The sequence below is a fragment of the Lygodium microphyllum genome, chromosome 23 (genome assembly GCF_053477565.2).
Source record: "Lygodium microphyllum isolate KBCC chromosome 23, Lygodium_microphyllum_v1.1.10, whole genome shotgun sequence".
Classification (NCBI taxonomy): domain Eukaryota; kingdom Viridiplantae; phylum Streptophyta; class Polypodiopsida; order Schizaeales; family Lygodiaceae; genus Lygodium; species Lygodium microphyllum.
This window is the reverse complement of record NC_141157.1, coordinates 93,405,080-93,430,572: the sequence shown is the minus strand read 5'-3', so window position 1 is coordinate 93,430,572 and position 25,493 is coordinate 93,405,080. Positions and strand designations below refer to the sequence as shown.

At 43.5% G+C, this 25,493-nt stretch overlaps 1 protein-coding gene across 5 annotated transcripts in view; it reads right to left on the bottom strand.

The window, feature by feature from the left end:
- The window catches only part of LOC148016470 (uncharacterized), a 201,062-nt gene that overhangs the window by 75,914 nt on the left and 99,655 nt on the right, over positions 1-25,493 (bottom strand). For all 5 annotated transcript variants that reach the window (XM_087664333.1, XM_087664331.1, XM_087664334.1 and 2 more), the window contains exon 5: positions 20,289-20,497. In XM_087664333.1, the coding sequence (XP_087520459.1) occupies positions 20,289-20,497 (209 nt within the window). The remainder of the gene's footprint in view (positions 1-20,288; positions 20,498-25,493) is intronic.

Here is a 25,493-nt window from a genome sequence, read left to right as displayed (position 1 = left end):
TAAGAAGATAAGACCATTGCCCCAATCTTTTACGACTCTTGCATTGCACATCCAAGGTCGTCCTAGCAAGATGTCATAGTCCACTCCCTTCATGACCATGAAGTCAACCGAGAATTGGATTCTTGCAATCTTCACTAGCCAATTTTTCAACACTTTGAACGGTTTTACCTTCATTCCATTTTCAACCGTGACATTAAACCTAGCAGTCTCGACCAATGGGTTACCCCAAGTTTGAAGTACCGCATGGCTTAGTATACTCACTCCTGCCCCTGTGTCCACGATCCCCTTTCTGGTGATGTCCCCCAGTGCTAAGACTGATAGGACTGCATGCATTTCCGTGCCCTCCCAAAAGGCATTGACGTGCAAGGATTTTGGCATGGAGTGCAGTGTCAGACTCGATATTTGGGTTTCTGCATCGTGCTCAAGCAAGTCTATGGTAATTGGCTCATTTGGTTCTTCAACCCACTGCTTTAGCTTTAACCATAGCGTTGGGTGCTGCCTAAGCAGGTCGCCCAAGCTCAGAGTTATCGAGGTGGTAACCAGTTTATTGAGGAGGTTTCTAGTCACTTGCCTCTCTCCTAGACCTGCGTCTTGGCCAATGGCCTTGATTGTCTTGCTGGCTCGGAGCATCGAGGCTTTGTCTAGGCGACCCTGCTTGTGGTGTCATCGCCTCCCTTGATCTTCGTCGTGAGAGAGAGATTGGTGTACTTATGCTTGAGAGATCATTGATCTCGTCTTCCAGTACGAGCTCAGCGTCCTTCAGGTGCTCCTGAGCCTCCTTCACCCATTCTTTCAATTTCTTGATGGCTTCGAGTTAGCGCTTCAAGTTGGGATACTCCCCGACCTTAGCACTTCCCTTTTCAGTCTTCCGAGGAGCCAACGTTTCTTCTTCTATGTCAATGACTTTTCCTCCAACCGGTAGTGTCATGGCACTTTCGGTTTTGAGGGTGACCTTAGCGTCTAGTCTCTTCTTCCTTCGTCTCCAACTCTTCTTTCACACTGAGGTTGCATCAAGGTTGCTAGGCCTTGGCAATGATATGCCGGCCTGCTTCGTCTACGCGCGGGTCATGACATGCACTGGGATAGGTGTGGCCTCCCCATCGAGTGTCTCGACACCGAACAATCCCAATGGAACCAATGGCTTGTTTACGGAACTAGAGAACAACCTCCGCCTAGGGCAATCGACAAAGAGATGAGTGATTCCACACTCAACGCATCTCAGGTCCGCCTTATCTCTATTCACTTGCTCCCTCTTAGGACAGCATGAAGAAATATGTCCAAGGTGCACGCAAGTGTAATACACGACTGGTTCTTGGGTTTGCCCTCCTCGGCCTCTGTCTCTCCCTCTACCTAACGCCATTACCAGTACTGGTCAATAGTCCATGAGGATAGCGTTGCCTTCCTCATCATATGACACAAATGGGTTTACATAAGGCTCGTCTCGGCTCATCCACATAGTGGACTGGAGTATCACTAGGTGGATGGGTTACATAGGGTCCATGCGGTCTAGGGATACCTATAGGATTTATTTCTATCCTAGGGATGGTTGGTTTAGCGTCATTAGGTGCTAGGAGAGCCAATGGGACTCTCCTCCCAAAGAATTTCGGTGGCCTGTTCGCAAGGTAGGGTTGATCGTAAGGCTGCGAGTATGGGAGCCCCCGAGGTAATCGACAATACATGGTGTCGTGGCCGAACCTACCACAATTGGCACATGGTCGTAACCTAGGATCCTGACACTCGCCTAGCGAGTGGTTTCCGCCACAATACGCACATTGGGCGTGTGGGCACGTTGGCCACCTGATCATCTCCTGCATTTTACCTATGTCCATCCTAATCTCCGCTAGCTCTTGTCCCGAATCAGTGCCCTTCCCTTTGTCCTGCATACATGGGTCGGCTCTCTTACTCGGCGTTGAGACCCTCTCAGAACTCCTAATGCTAGACTCCTCTCGATCTGAGCCTCTAGAGCCTCTTTCCTTGAGCTGGTCATCCACTCTAATAGCTTCTTCAAAGACCCTTGCCAATGCATTTCGTTGTAAGCTCGAGTTGCTGGACAAGGCTTTATAGAGCTCTTTAGCTCTTTACTTTTTATTATGCTATTGAACACCGTGGTTACCACTCTTTTGGTTGGTTTCTCGCCCGTTGGGATTCTTTTGAAGAGGCTCCTCACATGGGTCACACAATCTCGGATGTCCTCTCTCTACTTGATATTCATGAGTCGCACTAGTAGGTTGTCAGAGTACCCAGGTTCGGAAAATCCCTTACTAAAGAGATTTTTCAAGCCATTGAAATCGGCACGCTTCACAGCATCTAGACTTGTATACCAGGTCCGACCCTTATCCCCTAAGCATAGTCCAGAGGCTTGGGAGCGTTGAGTAGAATTAGTGAGACTGTTGGCCTCGCAGACCTGCTCAAACTGCTCCACAAAGCTGTATGGATCATCGATCGCTTGATATTTGTCCAATTGCTTTGTTACCGTGGGGATTTTCGATTGGCTCCTAGAGCCTTGGTTAACTCCCAACCCTGTCAGCAGCAATGTTGTCAATGCTGCAGCGCTTTATTCTGCGGCCATATTATCTAGCAGCCGCTTTGCCAGGAGCTTGCTCAGTGTGAGATCTCCTTCTAGCGCTCTCTCGCTCTCTGACCGATTTCTACCCGCTAATACTAGCACTCTCTGGATCTCTCGCATTTCTAAGCTCTAGCGTAAGTTCCTAGTTTGTTGATCCTGGCTGTATGTAGCTAGGTCTTGCAGAGCCCTATGTGCCAGCTTCCTCTCCTCCTCGAGATCTACTATGATGTCCTCTACCGGTCTACCACAATACTCTAGGCGGGATTGAGCATCGTATTTGTTCACTATCTGTTGAACAGCCTCCGGAAAGTCTCCAAGGTTAAGCTCCTCATTGCTTCTACGGCCTAAGCTGCCCTCTTCCATATCTAGGACTTTCCGTTCTACCAAGTTGTCGATCAAGCCAATAAGGCCAAGCAAATCCACTTCCGCGGTATTGTCCGTCCTAGTTACATTCAGATTTTTGGCCATGTTCTCCGCTTGGTCCTACTTTTGGGGATTCGATCTCCCTTCTATATCTTTGGGTCTTCTCTTACTAGTGGGTTCCTTCAAGTTCTTAAGTCCGGGTGTGTTCCTTGTTAATTACAACCAATCCTCAACTTACCCTCACTCTATACATGTGTACGTGTATACTCTGTTCTGTGCACTGTGCGAAATCACGCTTTTAGTTTTTCTCAATTGTGCTTTGAGGGCTGGAATTCAAAGTGAGTGAGCAAACAAGTGCCTAGTCAACTCTATCACTCTCATCGTGGGTTTAGCCTAATAGGCTTGTATGCCCAGTTTTTAGTCATCTCCGCTAGTCTATAGGGTTCTCTGCTATTCTCTCTGCTCAATCATGATTCGTTGGTGCTCTAAGACTCCACTCGATGCTGCTGTCAAGCTGAATCGCTAGATGGTCGACTAGCGTCTCCTCTATGTCCAAGTCTCACTGATCCCTTTGTTCCTTGTGCCAGAAAGACTTCTCGAGCACCTGTATGGTCTTCGAATGTTCGAACAGCCGGTATCTAGGTGGTCTGGTCCAATTTCCAAAAAATTCTAGGAAAATCAAACTCGGCCCAACATGTCCAAATTGCAAGGGCCGAATGACTAATTTGAACAGGCCGAGTACAAGTTGGACCGAGGGCCGATTCTGGGACTCGGCCCAAAATCGCCATCACTCAGGCGGGCTAAACACGACGCGTTTTCTCTAAGCCAATGCAAAATTCATCGTGCCAAGCGATTGTGACCTTCACACTAGTTGAGCACCTCCAGATCCTACCTACGCATGAAGGAGAAGGTGTGGATATACCTGTAGTGGGCAATGAACTTGCCGATGATGCGATTGAAGCCAAGTCCACACAATGAAGCTCATTTTCTCTCTCTCTCAAAAGCAACCATGGTTTCAAATGAGCTCCCCCCTAGTCTCCTAGCTATTAAACCCCTCCTTCACAATGTTCTTGCCACCACTCCTGCCCCCTTGCTTATCGGCCTCAACCCCCTCTCCTTCCTTCCGTTTTTCCCAGATCTATGTTCTATTTGGCATGTTTTACAGCAGCAAACCCTACACTTTTTCAAGCGATTTTCTAACCTTAACCTACCCTAAATACAACAAGAATCGAAAGCAAAGTACTAAACTAATTTCTCCTACTAAACTAACCATCAAAGACCAAAAATACTTACTTGTAGCACGGATTAAAGATCCAAAAGCTCCTATCTATCTCAAGCTCTGGTTCAAAGATGAAACTCTTACTTTGATGCTCGATTTGAAGCGCCCAAGCGCTCAAGCTTGAATCCGTTGGTCCTGGCAACGAAACCAAAATGTAGAGGCGTGCATAAGCTCAACCGCCAAGATCCACGGACCACTTATTGTTCAAGCGTTTCAAGCGAGCACTAATGGCTACCTCTCACATAGCCGACGTACTATCCTTCTCTATGAGTGTAGTGAGCTTACCTTGATACCCGATTGAGTTGCCTCCTCTCTCAAGCACTCCAATAGCTCCACGATTCTTGATGCAAGCTCAAACATCCTTAAGCCTCCACCTCCAAGCTCCATCCTCCATAGCCACACGCGAGACGAGAAGAGAAGAGAAGAGAAGAAGAAGAGAGGAGATAATGGAGAGCTTCACCTCCTTGATCCCTCACCCTCACACACTCACTCTCTCATTCTCACACTCCCTCCCTTAAGCACACACAAGCAAGCAAAGAGAAGAGAAGAGAAGAAGAAAGTAAGTCTCTTGTTGCTACACACTAAAGAATGAGCTCTCATTCATCTTTTGAACTTTATATACAAAGCCCTCTTTCCCTTGGGCGGTCATCCCCTTTTTACATGGCTAGGCCCTATTTCCATTGTTCTCTTATGTTCCTAGCTTCCTTCCTACCACCCATCTACCTTTATAATTTGCACAGGTCAAAGCCCGCCGCTCTTAAAATAAATCACGGTACACCTCGCACTCTTTTACAAAAGTTTTGACTTGCACTTTTTCTCATGCGCCTCTCCTTGATTTAAGAATTTTTCACACTTCTTTTGTTTCCCAATTTTTATTGGCGTGTCTTCGTTCTCCATTCCGCTTTTGCCTTGGCCTTGTCTTCTACTTTAGATTTTCTGGATTTTCCACCTTGTTCATTTGAGGGTTAACAGGCAACCAGGGAAAGGAGAAGACCAATCAATAGTAGGTGACAATATCTATAGGTTGTTGAGACAGGGCAACAACTGTAATAACTAATTTTCTTCATTTTTTTACATCTACAAGTTGTTGAGATAGGGCAGCAACAGTAAATGACAGATTTTCTTCAATTCTTCGCAAAGAAAGTTTGAATTTTTTCTCTCCTCAAGATTCTCTCTGATCTCTCGTACTTGCTCCAAAGATTGCAGCATTGCGATCACCAAAGGCTGAGAAATTACCTCTACTACTCAAGGAGGAGCTCTGTGATCAAGTACATGTTGTACATAGAGATACCAAGACATGATACCTATGGATCCGGGTATATATAGAGATGGACTCAAAGAGTTATACCTAGCAATTTGCTACTTTCCACCAACTGGTTCTAAGTATGCACCATCAAGAGATGCAACAAAGGAGTTCCCCTACATGCCACTATATGAGAATATTTTAGAGTTTGCCAATATAGGAGATATAATGCTAGCCGAAGATTTTAATGCACGCATAGGTACTACCCACACAATGATATATGACACACACAATGCCATGTATCAAGAGATTGCCCTAGAGGATACAAAGTTCAAACATGCATCCATCATGTGATACTAGGGGGATAACAGAGTATGTAGACATTTCATTGCATTGGGAAGTGCACACAAGATGGTCGTCTTTAATGGCATGACACGATGGCCAAGTTCAAGAGGGCTCATACATTGGAACCCCAAGGGGGGATTGAGCACAATAGACTATTTGAGGAGTCACCCTCTTTGCTCCCAAATATCATTTACTTCACCCTTTCAAGCAAACCTATTGGTCTAGTAGTGGATCATGCATATTTGAGTTTTACAATTATAATAACACAAAGTTACACCAACAACTCACTTGTCACTCTAGTTTCTTAATCTCCTATAGACCAATTTCTACAACAAACGACTCATGTAAATAGAGCTGCAATATATGATGGATTGTTTTCTATGGACCCATATTGCTCTCTAGATGAAATCAAAAGAAGGTTAGGAGAAGTTTGCATGCATCAGCGGCACATGCCTTTCTTCATACTATGGCTTTCTCCACCCCGCCACAAAGTCATCCTCCACAAAACAGTTAGTATCATGATGAGTGTCATGAGATAGAGAGAAAGTTAAAAAAGAGTGGCATAGCTACCAAAGATAATACATATAGGCAAGCTCGATTGATCTTTCGAAACCTAGTATGAAGAAGAAACGAGCACATTTGGCTAAACCAGAGGCAGAGATATACCAGTTGTGTTTTGGGGTGAGACAACAAGAGGGCATGGGAGTTGTCTCAAGACTGGAAGTTGGGCACCCCAATCACAGCACCAAAGGCATGGTATAGGTATGCAAAGAACCTTATTGATGTGGAAGGCCAACCCCCGGTGCCTCCTTGCAAGGGCTCCGTCCATCCTATAATTCACACTTTGCTATGGGAATAGTGATAGATATGATCCATAGATTGTAGAATGGAAAGGCACAAGATCATGATGACCTTGTTAGGTAACATTTTATACATGCATGTGAAGTTCTTGCTCCCTTGTTGATGCACATTTTCAACTGAGTCAGAGTATACCACTGTACCACTCTTTAAGATTGGGGACCCTATGGTACTGTAGAATTACAAAACAATCATGATTGATCCCTACTTGGCCAAGATATATAGCTAGATTTCAAAGCATGAGCAGCACATGGGCAATGAGACATGGGTATGGGGCACAAGGGCAAGCACACTTCAAGAGAGGGTGCACTACACTTGATCATATATTGACCCTCAGAGCTATTATAGAGGAAGGTAGGAAGAGAATTTATTGTTGCTTTGTGGATTTCTGTAAAGCAATCAGCACTGTGCCCTAAGCCAAGCTAATGCAACAACTACAGGATATTGGCACTCCAAAGTATCTACAGTTATGCCTTGTATGAGTCAGTGCCAGGGAGTGTGCATGCTCCAAGAGGGCATTCTATTATGATGGACAATACTATGAAGGCCAAGCAAGGATGCCCACTTTCACATACTCTCTTTAGTGTTTATGTTGATAAGCTCTCAGATTATGTGGATAGATTAGGAGACCCATCTTGTTGTCTGCAAATGATGTAGCATTGATCACGGATTCACCCCTAAGCTTGCAAAGACACATGGATGCATTTTGCATCGAAAGAGGATTGATAGTAAACCTTTGAAAGACCGAGGTGATGGTGTTTAATACTATACAAGCTTGGGTGACCCAATCACAACATCAATGTTCTCTTGGCGGGATATGGTTAAGTGTGCTAGATCCTATGTATATCTACAGGTCATACTTGCATGACCTTCATTTTCATTGTGAGATGGAGTAGCTACTAGCTTGGATAGAGGTTATACATCACTTAAAACTTGAGGGAAAATATCCATATGCTCAATTCCAAGAACCTTAAACTAAATTATGGCTATTTGATACATTGGTTACTATCATCAGGACATGTATTCTTCAAAACGTCACTTAGCATGTAGATTAATTTTTAATCACATGGTTAAGTAAATGTTGCACATGTGAGGCGTAACTGAGATTAGAGTAAATTTACGAGCTCGGGACTTGAGAAAATCACAAGATGTCAAAGGCAAAAGTTGCCATAAGTTATGTTGTATATGTACTTGGTGATATGTGGTGCCAATTGTTGGCCTAGCTCATTCATTTGGACACTAGAGAAGTGACGTTTAATGTACCTAACACCAATCTAATGGTCAAAGATGACACAAAGACACTCGAGAACTGAAGTTGCCTAGCCAATTTAATTATTGGCTAGTTTGATTATTTTTTAGGGCACTAAAATAAATATTAGATTAATTTTCCATATTTAAAGACTGAAAATTAATATTTCATTATGGATAATGCTGGAAAAACCATTTGGGAAGGCTGCCACTTGTCAAAAATGCCCATGCAAGATTGAAAAACGTCTTTCCAGGTTGGACAGAGGCATTTTTAGTGTATTCAGCCTATAAAGAGAGGGAGGAGATGTTGGTCTAATTTGCAGCCATTGGAGGACCTTCTGAGGCAGCCAGGGGCAAGAGAAGACCAATTAACAGAAAGTGACAGCATCTACAAGCTGTTGAGATAGAGCAGTAGCTGTAAATGACTGATAGCAACACTAAATGAAAAGATTTTCTTCAGTTTTTTGCGAAAGAAAGTCTGAATTTTCTCTCTCCTCAACATTCCCTCTCATCTCCTAGCCTTTCTACAGCCTTGCTCGAAAGATTATAGCATTGAGATCACCAGAGACTAAGAAATTTCAGATTTCTCTACTATAGACCCTAATATACAACAGAAATTAGAGTTTAGCAGTAGCCTCGGGAAGCATGCCAAAAAATGGAAGCTCCAAGACTTGGATTTAATAGAACTGAAGCTATTTTCAATCAAATTCAAGTGGAGGGATCAAGAAATCAATGAATTTTGGGCCATTTTCCATCTCCATCAAAGTGGGTGAAGGGCAATTGATTGCCTGAATAAAGAGACAAATCATATTAAAGACTTGCTAGTCATTTTGGACAACAAGGGGAGTTCGAATACCGGAAGGGATTGGGAAAATCCCATTATGTATCAACTTCTTCAATTAAGTTAAAGAAATACCGAAAGGGACGCCACTTTTGAGGCCAAGAAGGTGTCCATTGTCCAAGATAGTAAGTTAATTTGGATTTCTCAAATTTTTAATAATGTTGCTATTGTAACTAGGTTGTAATCAAGAAATTACCACCCATCCACGGAAGGAAGGCTGATTTCACAGTTTCATTGCTAGGATACCACTCAATCCCTTGATTTGGTGGGCCCAAGGCACCTCATTGCAAGCCAAAGCTTTGTGCTAGTGCTAATTTTTACTCTCAACTGAGAAATTACAGCAATATATCTTCATACAGTAAGATGGACTCAAGCAGTGATGATGCCTCTCAATATGAACATTCACATGGGAATGAAGGAAATGCAATGCTCGCTGACCTTGGACAAGGTTCAGACCATGGACAGCAAGCTGAAAATGTTGCTGTTGGGCAAGATGCACGGCCTTCAGGATATAAGGAGGCTGATGACTAGCAAAGCGAAGAGGAATTCGATGACCAATTCAAGAATCGGATAATGACACCAGCAAATCCCTTTGCTCAATTGACAAAGGATCCTCAATTTATCCGATTTTTGAATGCTTCAAAGAACCACAGCAAAGGCAAGAAGAAAAAGACGTCTTCGACACCTTCGGAACAGCAAGGTGCACCAAAGATAATGTGAAATCCTTCATTTGAAGCTCCTAAAGATGCTATTGAAACAAAACACTTGATACCTACGATGCAAGGAATGCAAATGCAAGGCCATCACAGAAGTGCCAATCCAATGGATTTTGGACAGCCGGGTATGCATGCTACGATGGGGCAACCAAGATATTTTGGTGGAAGCATGATTTTTCATGCAATGGTTGGACAGGGACCACATATGGGAATGTATGGCACAAATCCCTAAGGTATGCAGCAACCAATGCATGGTATGCATAGCCCAATGTATTCGGATATGGCTAGACATATGCAAAACCCTATGTATGGCAGCATTGGTTTGATGTGTGGGGCACAAAGTAGCATGTTTGGTACTGCATCTACACCCCTGAATGCTTATGGGACTCAAGGAATGAATGTTGGTCATGGAAATCCTACATTTGGCGTTGGTTTTGATGTAAATTCAGCAAATGCACCCTTTTTGTAGGACCCAATGTATGACAACTTGATACCCAAAGGGGCAACAAAAGACTATGATAAGGGTGGAAAAGCAATGACTATCATTCGCAAGTTTAGCAAACAAGCCCACTTTATTCTGGTGAGGAAGAAAATAAAGGTTGATCATATGGCACAATTGTTTTTACAACACATCTTTAAGTATCATGGTATGCCAAAGTCAATCATTAGTGATTAAACCCTCCGATGACCAATTTATTTTAGAAGGGGTTGTTTAAGAATATGGGTACCATGCTGAAATTCTCATCATCCTTGCAAGGTTTGTTGCAGCCCTTGCCTATTCCAGATAGGCCTTGGCAGAGCATTACAATGGACTTTATTTTTTAGCTTCCTAGAACACCTACAGGGAATGATATGGACTATCATTTGCAAGTTTTGCAAACAAGCCCATTTTATTCTAATGAGGAAGAAAATAAAGGCTAATTTTATGGCACGATTACTTTTGCAACACATCTTTAAGTATCATGGTATGCCAAAGTCGATCGTTAGTGATTGAGACCCCCCGATGAGCAGTTTATTTTTTGGAAGGGATTGTTTGAGAATATGGATACCACACTGACATTCTCATCATCCTTCCATCCGCATAATACAGATGGTCAGTCTGAGGAAGCAAATTTCACAGTGTTAGATCTTTTGAGGTGCTATGTTTCAAACCACAAGACACAGTGGAAGCAATATTTACCCTTGGTTGAATTTGCTTACAACAACACAGTGCATAGTTCTACGAGCAAAGCTCCATTTGAGGTGGTTGAGGATGGCTAGAAGGTACCACCTATTCTGCAAACTAAGGATAAGATTTTAAGGCTAATCATTATGTGGAAAGCTTGGATGCAACCTATGAAAAGATAAAGTATGCACTTCAAAGATTACAAGAAAAGCAAAAGAGGGTAGCTGATCGCCACAGATGTGCTTTGCAGTTTGCAGATGGCAATTATGTACTATTGCATTTTGAAAAGACAAGACCGAAAAAGATGAAAGGAAGAGAAAGATTGTATCCAAAGTCGAGTATAAGATACTATGAGCCCTTCCAAGTGTTAAAAAAGATCACTGATGTGGCATATCGGTTGAAATTACCTCCACATTGATGGATACATAATGCCTTTCATGTCAATTTGTTAAGGCCTTTTTATGGTGATATACCAAAGGATATGTATAATGAAATTCAGCCTGAGGAGCTAGATGAGATTTTGGTACTTAAGCAGATTTTGACACCTAAGGAAAGAAAGATCAAAGGTAAAGTTTCCAAGAGATACTTCGTGAAATTTCATAATTATTCACCAATGGATGCCAAATGCATGGAAGAGGATGACTTGGCAGACCATCCTCAGTTGTTGCAGCTTTAGCTAGATGCCTTTCAGTTAGAGCCAACTCAGGCTCCACCAGGTTCAACACAGCAAGGGTCCGGAGTATTGCCTAATGCTTAAGGGGAAGGTAGCACTTCCACTCCTCCAGTTATGGATAGCTCTCATATGTAGTGGATCTCCGATGTATTCCACATGCATCCAAAATACTGTGATGACAAAATATTTGCCATGAGGTCACTACTTAGTGTACAAGTCACTGTGAGATATATGCAGATGAGTATGAGTTTCACTTGAGCACTTGAACTATACTTTTGCATCAGCTTATTATCAAATTTGGATGAATTTCGCCTCAATTTTGAGACCAAATTTCCAATCAGTTTCAGCTCAGTTTTTTATCAGCTTGAGAATCGTTTATGGTCACTTTTGGGATCAGTTTTACATCAGTTTTTGCATTGATTGCTGGTCAGTTTTTGCAATGAGTTTGGGGTCACATTTGCACAAGTTTGTGATAAGTTCTCGGATCGGCAAGTGATCAGTTTATGATTAGATTATACTCAAATATCTGGTTCCATGGACAACAGCATATGTTATGATACCATTGATGTTTTAGCCATGGTTTATACTTGGTTATGCTATGCTATGGTTTGGTTTTTCCAAATGTGTTAAGCTCATGAGAAATAGAAATGTTACATGATAATCTAGCAATGTTTTTGGGATTCTTTGTGAGTATTATGTTATTGGCTGGTAATTTTCAGCGTGTATTTGGCATATAGAATGGTTAACCAGCAATGCACAATGTTGTCTTAACTATGATGCCTTGTGGAAATTCGAGTCCACTATTTTTCTTTTGATGTATCTGGTAATAAAATCGAGGAAAATTGCAAGACTTTGAAGGGGAAGGGCTGTCATGAGGACATGTATTTTTAAAACCTCACTTAATATGTGGATTAATTTTCAATCACATAGTCAAGTAAATGTTGCACATGTGAGGTGTAACTAGGTTTGAGTAAATTTATAAGCCCGAGACCCGAGGAAATCACGGGATGTCAAAGGCAAAAGTTGCTATAAGTTATGTGATGTGCTCACAAGTATGGTTGTACATGATTCTCACTATTCTTCTCCAAATGAGTTTTAAGATTCAATACTCCATGATATATAATATAAGAGCAACCATATAATAAATAATCCTCATAAAGTAAGTTATTATTCTCCGATTCTCTTATCTAGAGAAAGCTGCAAATCTAAAGGTTTTACCATTCAAGATCCATATGAGATATAAATATATCAATTTTATTAAATCCACTAAATTGAAAAGATAAACCTATGAGTTGCAACAAAAGAGATTAGATACCTCCGTTTCTCTCTCATATTACTTCTACAATTAATTTGATTAGAGTATGCATTCTATGCGAAAACTAATCCTAAGAAGACCTTAGTCGTCCAAGAGCATCTTCAACCATTCTTGCCTACATTGATCAAGATTGAAGACATGGAAGCCAACATGCAAAAGGTTTCTCATGGGGAGCCATAAAAGCTCCATAGCTTTCAACTCTTAAAGAGCAAGTATGGTATCAAGCACAAGAGCCGCCACCATCAGAGCAAGCATCAATTACTTGAAGATTATACCCCATTGAAGGTATTTTGCTTCCCCAAGCTGAATTAATAGAAAATTGAAGCCCCATTGTTGCACCAAGACTCATTCATCTACTCCAAGCACTAAAGAGGTATTGGATTGCTCCAGCACTTGGAGGAGTCTCTACTCCCATCACAATGCAACAAAGTGGCAATCATGCATGTGAAAGGGAAGAGAAGGAATGGTATGGCATGGCATCAAATCGAAAGACAAGGAACATGAGGAAGACGTCACTGCTCCATACAATGGCAATCGTGGTCATGCTTGTTGAAGCACCATATCATGTGGAGATCTACTTCATCTAAGTTCACTTCAAGCCCACAGATGGCTTGAGTGAACGGTTCTCAGCTTTGTTGATGTTGCATACCCTTACATGCTCCTAGACCTTGAAGGGGCAAGTGTGAGGATAAAGAGAGGGCATGTTGATGCTCTTTCTTGTTTCATGGATTCAATGTGTATCAACAAAGTCCACATGTTGCAACTTGAAACCTTGGACTAGTGTGTCTAGCGCGAAGTTCATGATGGGATGTACGACATGATGTGTTTATGTAGTCTCACATGAGGGGATCTAAAGGGCATGCATTACTCTCCTGGAGGACTCTACATGCCACAACGAGCTATCCATGGGAAGCTTTTGTGGCTATAGAAGATGCAAGGTCCCTAGATTGACTACTTTGGCTTCAAAGAGGAGTTACGGCAATTGAACTACTTCTTTGAGGTGCTCTATTTTTTTTTTCCAAGAAAAAAATTTCTATTAATAACAGCTTGGCAAAAAGCCTGAGGTAAAATACAAAGTACAAGGAACTCTGTGAAGAGTAACTAAGTACATCACAAAGATAGTGGTTGTGTGAACAACCACTATCTTTGTCTACGAAAAAGCCTCTCTTCTCTTCCTCGTCCTCTTAGAGGTGCCTTGCATCCTGTCCCATCTCCTGTAGAAAGTCTGAATGATCTGTCTCCAGATCCTTGACAAATTCTCCACTGTGGATATGTCCAAAAGGTCAATAGCATGTCTGGATCTTCTAACAAATATACTATGCTATGATACTCGCAATCAACTCCTATATGTGGCAGTGTCCATGGGTCCGCTGCACCTAAGAGTAATCTGAAGTGAGGATCCTACTCAAATGCTGTCCAATGATGAGAAAAGAATAGCTCCCCTCAATCCTCAGAGCCACATGCTGGGACTCTATCTATGACCCACACTACAACCCCCCAAGTTGCCACCATGGTCTTTGTGTGCCATGGAATATCATCCTAAAGACTCCAAACCTCGTGGGCTCTAGAGCACTCCCATAGGCAATGTCTCTCTGTCTACACTAGCTCGCCACATCTTGTGCATGCTACTAGGTCCCTGTTGTATCCAAGCCACATGCCAACTACTAGGCTCCTACAAGCTACAAGTCAAAGGAAGAGATATATCTTCCTAGGCCTAAAAGTTGTTATGTAGACTTCTCCAAAAGTCATATAGGAACTCATCTAAGATTCCCATTAATTGGGGTTGGCTACTAGCTATGCTCTAATCCTGCACATTTGTATTCTACTCCCCAGTCTAGTAGTGTAGCCAAAGAAGGCCATGTCGCAAGGTGTGTCAAGGAATGGATCCCTTCCAACCCACTCTCGTGGATCCCACTATAATATCTTGTAGAGGTCTCCTCTGGTAAGCCCAATATTTGTCAAGGAATGGATCCCTCCAAACCCACTCTCGTAAATCCCACTATATATCTTGTAGAGGTCTCCTCTAGTAAGCCCAATATCTCCATCCATCTACCTAACAAGTGCCTAGATCTAGGTCGTTATGCCACTTCCTCTCAAAGTGAGCCACTACTCTAATCCTCTTTCTGGAGCAACCAATCAATGTTGACTAGTCAAGGTCCTCTCACTAGAGACGGCCATCCTCCTCAACCATAAAAGTAAATGTTCTATCTCTGCTAGTCACTAAGAATACTAGAAGATTGACCCCTCTAGAGAATAGACGAATCCAGGTCTGAGAGGTGCCTGTATCGATTTGCCAATCTTGTGGAACTCCCTCCGTCACAGCCTCAATCATAACTGTGGCTCTATCTTTGAGCCTCCTACAATAACTCCTAGAATGTAAACCAATCTCCTACTCGTACAACCACCTCTAAAAAGAATCTCCCCATTCTCTTCACATGTAGTGAGGGGGGGTAGCTAGTGCAGCCCCATTAATACCGATCACCATGCTCGGATAATGGCAAACCTCAAAACTCCTCCCGAAGTCCCTGATCTTGATCTCTTGAAAAGCCTAGTGAATGCTAGGCTGCCATGGTCCTCCATGTGCAAGTGTCATAACATGTAGCCTCCCTATCAAAAGTTTCTTCTTGGACTTCTCGCCTAGAAAAAACCCCCAATAATAAACTTAGCCATCAAGGCTTTGCTTTGGCTATCTCGGTCTATGATCGCCAACCCTCCTCTTTTGGATCTAGGTTGTATGATGACATCCCAAGCAACCTTTGCCCTAGCCGAGCTCTCATCTCCTCTAGACCAAATGAAATTCCTGATAAGGCGCTTCACTTGGCCAATGCATGACCTAGAGAATACACAACAAGAGGTGATGTACCACGTAGTCACATGAAGGACCTGGTTGGCAACCACTTCTCTCCTTGCTAGTGAGAGTCTTGTTGAACTCCAATAAAGAAGCTTTTGTCTTATGCTCAAGAGGAGATGTGCTGGCTGTTGTTCTGAGGTAAGGGTCAATCCACACATGGCATCCAAGATATCTCACTACAGTCAGTCACAACTCCAGCTGCCTAGTGTCACATACCCAAAGTTCATTGGACTTAGTGCCAATTAATTAAGGGGCATGCTGCTATCTCTCAAGAAGGAGCTCATGGCTGCTACTACAAATTCAAACAAGAAGGGGGATAGTGTGCAGCCCTATCTAACTGATCTCCGAATGCTGAATCTCTCTCTTCCTGCCTCACTGATCACAATGTGCTGAGGAGTAAAGAGCCGCTATTCCCCCGACCCACTGCCCTAGAAATAGCATCCTCAGCATCGTGCCTCTAAGAACTCCAAGTCAACACGGTCATATGTATTCTCAAAGTCGAGGAGCACAATAAGGTCATGGTTCCTAGATGATGTGGACTCCCAAAAACTAAAGATGTTGCCCCAAATGTTGTGCTCTTGGACAAAACGTATCTATGTGGGGTAGATATAGCATCAATGGGGCTAATATAAGATTGATCGCCTTTGCAAGGATCTTATAGGCAATTCAAAGCAAAGAGATTGATCTCCACTATGTGACCTCCAGTCTGTCTCAACTTCCTTTGGGAATGAGGTGAATCAATCCCTCAAAAAGTCCCTCTAACATAGCCCTCGATACCATGATCTCCTACAAAGCTGAGATCAGGCATGCACTAATAAGATCCCAGTAGCTCAAAAAGGAGTTAACCAATCTGTTCTCTCTTAGACACTTACCTGAGGGCAATGCCAGAACAACTTCTACAGCTCCTCCTCTTGTAAAGTGGGCCATCAAATATCTACTCATCCTTACTATAACCACCTTTCTAGTGCTCTGTCATACTCTCTCTCTATCCCTCTCGTAGCCGGGGGGCCTAGTAGTGGACCCAAGCAAAATTGTGTAGCCCTCTCACCAAGCTGAGTCCAGAAGGAAGCTGTCACGTGAAACCTATACTCTGATTTGGCTTCCTTCATAACATCAATCTCTCCTCTCACAATGTGCATCTGCTAAACGGTCCATTTCTCCCTGGCCATCTCTCCTCTCCCCTATGTAAAGCAGCCAATGATGCTCTAGCAGATCTCTCCTCTAAAAGGCCCTCTCTCCTCCTCGTGGCCGCCTCCTTGAAGAAGGAACTAATCTCCTATAAGCTTTCATCCAAGTCACCAGCTGCTCCCCCAACTGAAAGGGTCCAGATCTCCACATTTGTGTGACTAACTCTTTCAAATCCTCATAGAACAAGTGCTCTGAAATCCTGACACTAGAGTGGGATCCTCTAACTCTCAAAAAAGTAGCAGCTGAATTGGTGAGTGGTCCAAGAGGGTCATGCCAAGTATGATGCTCGTTTGGCCATCCTTGTCACAAGCCCAATCATCCACATAAAATCGGTCAATCCTAGAGAAATTCCTCGCTCCTACTACTCTATCTCACCTAGAGAACTAGAGTGAGCCTATGTTCCTGCCAAACTCTGCTATGAAGGGCCCTGGCCTTTGATCTGAAATAGTAACTCCTCCCAAGCAGCCTGTTCTCCTCCTCTGATAGTTTCCATGTGTCTGCCTCTCCTAACCTCAAGAGCCTCCACCATGTTAAAGTTGCACCCTACTATCCAACGGTCCACCTATGGTAGAGACTAACTAAGGGTAGTGCAAAACTATCTCCTATCTCACTGGCCATTCGGAACATAAATGACCAACAGACCAATAAGTGACTCTTCCACTCTCACTGAGACCCACATAGCTCTCCTTAGAATCACAAAAGCCGACCGGGTCCACTGCTCCCCAATGCATATGCATGCTCCGACCTCTATCTTTGTACCTCCCATGGCTACCACCCAATAAGTGTGACTCAGGCCTAGTAGTAGCTTCCCGCGACATCATAGTATCCTCTCTATGAAAATCAATTGCTCCTACTAATGCTCTATGCAAATCCTACCTCATGAGTTTCCAACCTTTCCTGAAGTGTCATCCTCCGAAGCCTCATACATTCCACAAGAGTATCCTCATGGACTGCATATCAGCCTCACAAACCTACATGGGTCTGCCGTCCACGCACGTCTTTGTTGTCTCTTAGCATACACCCTCTCATGTGTCCTCTCTACTAGCTCTATTGCCATAGGGTGTAGTCGCAGGAAGTCCTTGGAAATGTGTCCAAGTCCTCTACCTCTTGCTCGCTCTCCTATGTCTCCTCACCCTCCCCAACTTGCTAGGTGTCGAGTGCCTCACATGCGAGTAGCTCTAGGATCTTCACTTGGCAAGCTCGGAGTATGGAAGACAATGGTACATCTACACCCTGTTGCATCTCCTAGGTCACTACTGGTATCATTGCCTCTCTGGGCTATGTCTCATCTATCTGTGGTGCTGTTGTAATCTATGGTGCTACTCTAAACTATGATGCTGCCATAATTAAGTGGTGGAATCTATGGCTCCTGGGTGACCAAGGGAGTTGCTGTGCAAGCCATAGGAGACTGAGGTGGCACCATATGGATTGGTTGTCCAAGGTCTCTAACCACTCTCCACCATCCCTCCTAGTAGCAAGTGTTGCCTCCATCTGGTTTGGTGAGCCATACTAGAGCTTGAAGCACCCCTTCCCTTGTTTGGTACCACTCATGGAACCTTGGTGGGAGTGCCAGTGAGAGCCAATTGGATGGAATCCTTGAGAATACAAATGCATGGCAGGTGATCACCAAACCAATCTACAAGCCAAAGAAGACACCTCAAGGGCCGTCACTCTATCCCTAGGTGCCATCTTTGTGGCTGAAGTGAAGCAAATCAGCCGGAAGGCATTGGCCATGTGTGTGCGGGGGACTGAACTGGAACCCCCTGGTGGTGGTGGGGGGCTGGCTGTAATCTCCTGCAATGCACTAGCTCCATGTGGTTGTGGTGCTGGCTCTAAATCGACAACCAGTGCCGAGCTTTGCTCTGGTGATTCTGGCGCCTGAAGGGGGGTGTGTATCAAAGTAGGAGAGAGGGATGCAACTAAGCAAGGAATCAAACGAAGGCTAGAAGGGTGGATGAAGATGCTGAGGATGCCGTGTGAGGGTATGGTGGCTGGTTGTTAGCAGCAAGTTGCTGGCCCAGATGTTGTGGCAGCAGGTGGAAGGCAGACTGTGGCTGAAGTAGCGGAGATGGCAGGTGCAATGGCAGAGGTGGCTGGTGCCAGCTAGGTGGAAAAAAGGGGCTGCACAGGTAGTGTAGAGATGGCAGGCACAGGGACAGGGGAGGCAGACACAAGTTGGGGGTAAGCACAGAGCAGGCTGGAGACGCTGGAAGGACAGGGATTATGGGCATAGGATGGGAGTGGGAAAGGTGGCATAGGTGGTGCAGATGGTGAGCACAGGGGCAAGGGTGGCAAGTGCAAGCTGGAGGTAAGCGTGGAGCAGGCAAGAAGCACTGGTTAGAGGAAGATGGGGTGGCAAGGTGTTTGTGTCAGGCAAAGAGGCAGCACTTCAGCTCATCCAAGCTTCTTGTGGACTGTTCGGGGTGCTTTATTACTGAGATTCATCCAGCGAAGTGCACATTGGTGGAGTATCCATGGCACATCTTGGTATTCTTGTTCTTTCCTTGTTCACATTTGCTCCAAGTGAGTGTTAAAAGTGATCATTTCATAGGTTCACAGGCGCCTCAATTCATGGGTAGCTCTTCTCAAGTCTCGTCCCACCTTTTCATAGGTCATCCCACCCTTGTGCCTATAAAAGGAGGGTGTGTGGCCTCCTTTATACTTGCACTTGCAGCTTCTTGGTGTGGAGAGAGGGAGCCTATAGGGTCTGTGAGCTGGTGCTCAACCATTGTACACTTGATTCTCATAGTAGATTCCTATTCCCAGTTACATTGTCTCGTGTTCGTCACTTTCATTAATCTTGTGTCTTTCATTATTCAGATAGTTGTTTTGCTCTTCTGACACCTCCTTTCCCCCCTTCTATAGCTTTGTACTAGTGCTGCTATTAACATATGTTTTACATCTTGTAGAGCAGCAGGCCAAGGGTGTTTTAGTACTCGTTTCTCTCTAATCAATTTAATTTTTATAAGCATTCAGTCTTTTCAACAAATCCTTTATGAGAAGGTTGTCCTTTATATGAATGCAGAAGGGCTACGACTACTGATAAATAAGCTACAACCACCCTATCATTTGGCAAAGTGGTTAATCACTTTGCAAGAGTTTGATTATGAGGTTAAGAGCAAGCCACCCAGGTTGCAGGGTATCATAGAGTGCCTTGTGGACTTTGGGGAGCCAAAGGAAGCTCTGGCTGAAGGCAGTGACTGGGACTCATTCTTCAAGATTGACACGGCATCTATTCCCTCCTAGTATGCGACGATAACACATTATTGTCGACGGGAGAGACTAGAGCTAGTCTATCGAAGTCAGAAAAGTGAAAGATCAAGCAACAGGCTTTAAAATTCACAGGGACAAAATATAGATTAATTAAGCATAGGGAATAGGCAGAACTCCCAGGCTGGCTGCTATCTAGGGGAAGGTATGGTGCACTGTTCATTTTCACTAATAAAAGGAATCTCTTTTCAAGGAAACAAGGTTAAAAGGATAGTGCACACTGGGGGGTAGCCACAACCCAAGAGGTTAGACTATCTCAAGCAAGTTAAGAATGTAATAGTAGTGGATGAGGCAGTATGAAAACAAATGACACTTTGAAGAACCTGAATCATCATAAAATGGGTAAAGAGAAGGAAGATAAGCATACTAATCAATGCCCTCTAGTGTTAGCCTTTTGGTTGCAGCAAGTACACCAGCATTGTTCACCAGCAGTTGCAGTGGGGTCTGTCCATTATGTACTTCCAGCAGCTCTTTAACACCTTCCTTAAATCTGATAATTGACATAACACAAGTCATGTCGATCTCCAAGGCTTTGACTGAGATATTTCTATGGCGTAGCTCAAGTTCCTTCACCACCTGCATGAAGACATGTTAATCTTTTTGTGGTGCCATCATCCCTTATATGATATCCAAAGTATAATATAAAATTCACATGTGTGTGACAGTTCAGAGTCTGTAAGCTGTGTCACCATCTACAACTGTAAAAAGAAATTTCTGTGGATAGTTTTCAGTGTTTCAACAAAAGAGAGAGAGAGAGAGAGAGAGAGAGAGAAACAAGAAGATTCAGAGTTTCAATATGGATGAAAAGGCAAGAAAAATAGACAGTTGTATCATTCCAAAATTTGAATGGAAAAGAAACTCAAACAGATTGTGCCCTTATTTCCTCTTCATGAACACAATCATTGAAATTTTCCGAAATCGCTTATGGATGACAGCCCACAAACTAATCTCTTTACTTAGATTCAGATCTAGACTTCTCAATAAAATTGAGACAATTTTGCTTTTCTGATCTAGATCTAGATCTAGATAAGATCATAGTAGGTTCTTTGTTTGACATTTTGTTCAATACTTTGTACTTTCATGTTGTACACGTTTCATAAACACTTCATGACGTGTACACTGCATTGGAACACCACACTTGAGCTCTTTTGTAAACAGCTTTGAGTTGTATTTCATTGTTGTATATAGCAGCAATGTTAGAGTTGTACTCACTTTATGGCATAGGAATGATCTTTATCATGTACAAGGTAGTTTAGTAGGATACTTTTTACTTGAGTGACTTATGTTTTTTCTAGAGAGAGTTTTGGACTTTTCTCCAAACTAACTTTCTCTGGAGACTTCTTGGACCTTGGCAGACCGCTGGATCTGTCTCAACAACCGCCCCACCAGGGATTTTTCCCTTCAAAGTCTTAACAGTCTGGAGACTTCTAGAGGCACACTGGACCCAACTGCAAGCTCTCGATCTAGAGATTTTTTTGGCAACAGTCTGGAGAAAACCTCCTCCACTACCCCATCTCTAGATATTGATATTGTATTAGGATCTTTTGCCCTCCCCTCTCTTCAGCTATAAAAAGCAAGGGGAGGCAAATAGCATATCAAGCAATCATTCTATGCTAATAGAAGTGTGCTCTTGCAAATACATGTTCTTCTGTCTCTCACCACTCAGGCGTCACTATCTTTCTCTTCGCATTGTGTCTCCAAACTTCTCTTCACTCTTCCCCTTCACTGCAGACTTCACTTCTCTCTCCTCCTTTCTCTGGACTTCCTGTAACTAGCCTCTGTCTCCAGACTTCTCTCTTCCCCAAACTTCTCCATCTCTGCCTCCAAACTTCTCTTCCCCAAACTTCTCTGTCTCATCTCCAGACTTCTCTGCCTCAGACTTCTCCTCTTCCTAGACCTCTCTCTTTCCCAGACTTCTCTGTCTCGTCTCCAGACTTCTCTGCTGCGAAACAGGAGGCCAGCTCACCCAAAGGGACACACACAGAGAGCAGTGACAAACTTCTTCTACAGAGCCGACCCTACTGACACTACCAGCCTTGCAGACCCCGCCAGACACCTTACAGGCCACACCGTGGAGTCACATTGGATAGATCCATTTCCCTTCGTCGAGCACGACGACCCCATCTACCAAGACCACGTCCGAGGAGGCCACACCACAGTCGGATTAGAGCCATTATCACAAGACACCGCAAACTCACCACCAAGCATATCAGTGAAGCAGCTAGGGACCGCATCATAGCTGAGATCATGTGCAGATCTTGAGACCAGCTACAGCCCATAGTCTCCACCACACTTTTGTACATGGCTAAATCAGATCTGGTTCTCCTTTCCTTTCCTTTTCTTTTCTATCGATGGAACAACACTACACATGGTTCAACCCTGGTATAGCCCCATCGTATAGTTATTTTCAGTATTGTTTCATAGGCCACCCACTTACTTGTAATGTTATCTTTACCTTACTGATGAGATGACATTAGGCATGGATGTAATCTGGATTTTGTCTCATAGGCCACATTGGCCTTATGTAGACATTAATATATCTTTCTTTCTTACTTCTTTCTACCTCAGACTTCTCCTCTTCCCTAGACTTCTCCGTCTCTCTCTCCAAACTTCTCTGCCTCCAGACTTCTCCTTTGCCCAAACTTCTATGACTCCAGACTTTCTGCCTCCAGACTTCACCCTTGCAAGATGTCTCCGTCTTCGGACCTCTTGCACTTAGACTCTTCTGCCTAACCTCTTTGCAGCATTGTCCCTCTTCCCTCCAAACTCCCCTTCCTCCTAGACTTTTGTCCAATCTTTACTAGATCTTCCTTTCCCAGTCCTCTTTACATAAACACGCAACATCAAGGAATTCACAGGCGTATGCATTGATTGTAGAGTGCGCATATTGCTCTAGGGAACCCCCCACAACACCTCGTATGCAGACCACCGTCACGCGACAACCATCCCCTACAAGCATTGACAGTCCAAAGTGTACGCCTACAACCCACTCCAGTAAAACCTTCAAGGTAACTCCCATTTCCACTCCTAACACTCCTCTTCGAGTTTCTAGTAGACGCCAAGTTCCAAGAAGTTCTCCCCCACACCAAAATAAAAGTCTGAAATGATTAGCATGGACACGGCAGCTGGCAACTCATGGGCAGGGACTGATGCCCCTGAGCCTCTCCACAAGGCACGAGCAAAAATAAATATAAAGCTGCCCACCTTCAAGGGGCTAGCCACTAAAGATCCTGAAGACCATGTCCATCTGGGCACAGGAGCTGGCAACTCACAGGCAGGGACTGATGCCCCTGAGCCTCTCCACAAGGCACGAGGAAAAATAAATACAAAGCTGCCCACCTTCAAGAGGATAGCCACTAAAGATCCTAAAGACCATGTTCGTCGATTCCGTAGCTTTTGTCAAATTAGAGGGGTAGATAGGGAAGATGCATTTCTCATACTATTTCCCTCCCCCCTGGAGAACTACGGATAAGTGGTATAGTCAGTTTCTGGAGAACAATTTTGCAACCTAGGCATCCCTCAAGGATGAGTTCCTTAAGGCTTACCATCCGGGAAATTACGAGGATTGCATCATCCAAGAGTTCAACATACCAAAGTACACCGATGAACAATCCCCGATCTCCTCACACTAGCAAAAGTATGAATAGTGCACCTTCCGACTTACCCTAGCAACTTCATGGTGTGGCAATGGGTTACTAAAGCACTTCCACCAAGCACTCATCAAAAGATTTGTGAAAGATTACATTCCGTTGCTAGCCTTGATGCATTTCAACAATTGATAGTAAAGATCAAGAATGCACGCAAGCTCTCCTTGTTGGGTATTTCACTTACGCCTCACTTACGCCTAGGCTCACATAGGAGTGTTGATGATCAATAGGACACTGGGGAAATTTTTACTCTCGGTAGGAGAGGTTTTTTCCCCCAAACTTATGGTCTTATTTCGTATGTGCTTATGTCACACACTTACGGGCACTTATCGTGTTCGGGTGTGAACATCCCCTACAACCCTAAGGTTTAAGGGTTGTACCTTTTACTTTCACTACACATTCTTTCAATCTATTGCATTGGGTGTCGTGCTTCATTCTCACACTGTCTACTGATTTCTGTGCTAATCTTCGATCCTGACTTCATCTCACATTTGGTATCAAAGCATTAGCTCTGTTTAGCTAAGGCTCTATTCAGCTCGGCTCCGCTCAGCCTTTGGGAGCTTCTTGCTCAGTCCCGCCACAACACCCAGCAGCATAGCAGTCAGAAACGTCAGAAACATTTAGAAACGAAACGTCAAAAACGTGTTTCGTAAGTTTCTTTCAAGAGGGGATAAAATAAGAAACGCGGGTTTTTTTTATATAGGGATTTTTAATAGTTTTGATTGGGGAAAGAGGTTCTAAAGCTCTATGGAACTCTCTCTTAAACAAAGAATGGCTAATTGAGCTTGAGTGATAATAGAGTCAATTGAGAATAATACATTATACGTTACATATCCATTATCCATTATTGATTTGTCACTTATGTCAAAGTTAGTCTTTGGACAAGTTATATAATGGTTTAGAACTCAAACATTATGATTCATACATATCATGCAAAGAAAATTGAAATTAACATGTAAATAGCCTATCTATAATATGGACTGAGTCAAGTTGCAACATCGTGATTCTCATTTCAAAACAAACTGTCAAAATGTCAAAATCAAGAATGAATCGTAATATATCATAAATAATTCATAAATGAGACTAAAGTCATATAATATTCAAATCTCAAGATAAGAATAGATACTAGATTGACAAAGTCCAATACCTAAACAAAATCACAAAAAAATCAATCTCTTATCCAAAATCTTGAGCCATCATGAATCATTGTCATCACGTTTAACATTGCCCAATAGTTTTTGTCAAAAAAACCATGTTTTGGGTTTCAACTCACCAAGAAAAAAAAAAAAAAACACCCACATTTTTTACTCTCAGAAACGTTTTGTACTTTAAAAAACGTTTCATACGTTTCAAAATCAAAGAAACGCGTTTCTTAGTTGCTATGACCACCACTCTGTCAACAGGTTGTCTTGCACCTGCCAGGCCTCTCTTAGCTACTATGACCACCAATCCGTCACCAAGTCGTCCTACACCCGCCAGGCCTCTTATTTGCTCCACACCAGCTGCACGCCACGTCAAAATGCCAATTGTAATGACAGCTCTGCCAGCTGCGTACCTAGTATCTCTGACGCCCTGCTGCCTGTACACAAGCCACCATGCCCTGGGTACTCCGCCTCTTGCTCCCGTCTGAAGCATCATCTCCTACTCTCGCCGCCTGCTCAGGTTGCGCATCTGTCAAAGCTCCGTGCCCACGCCCTGCCAATTGCTGCCCTACAGCATGATCTTCAATGCCGCCTGCTGCTGCATATTCACGTGCCTACACCTAAACGATGCCTCTGCATCCCACCACCGGCTCGACATTTATGAGGTATTCTTTTTAAAAAATTTACCTTTTTTATTCTAGAATTAACTTCTGGAAGAGGGGGTTTCTACCCAACAAGACACAAAACTGTGGATACATGTCCAGGACACGGTGGATGCAAATT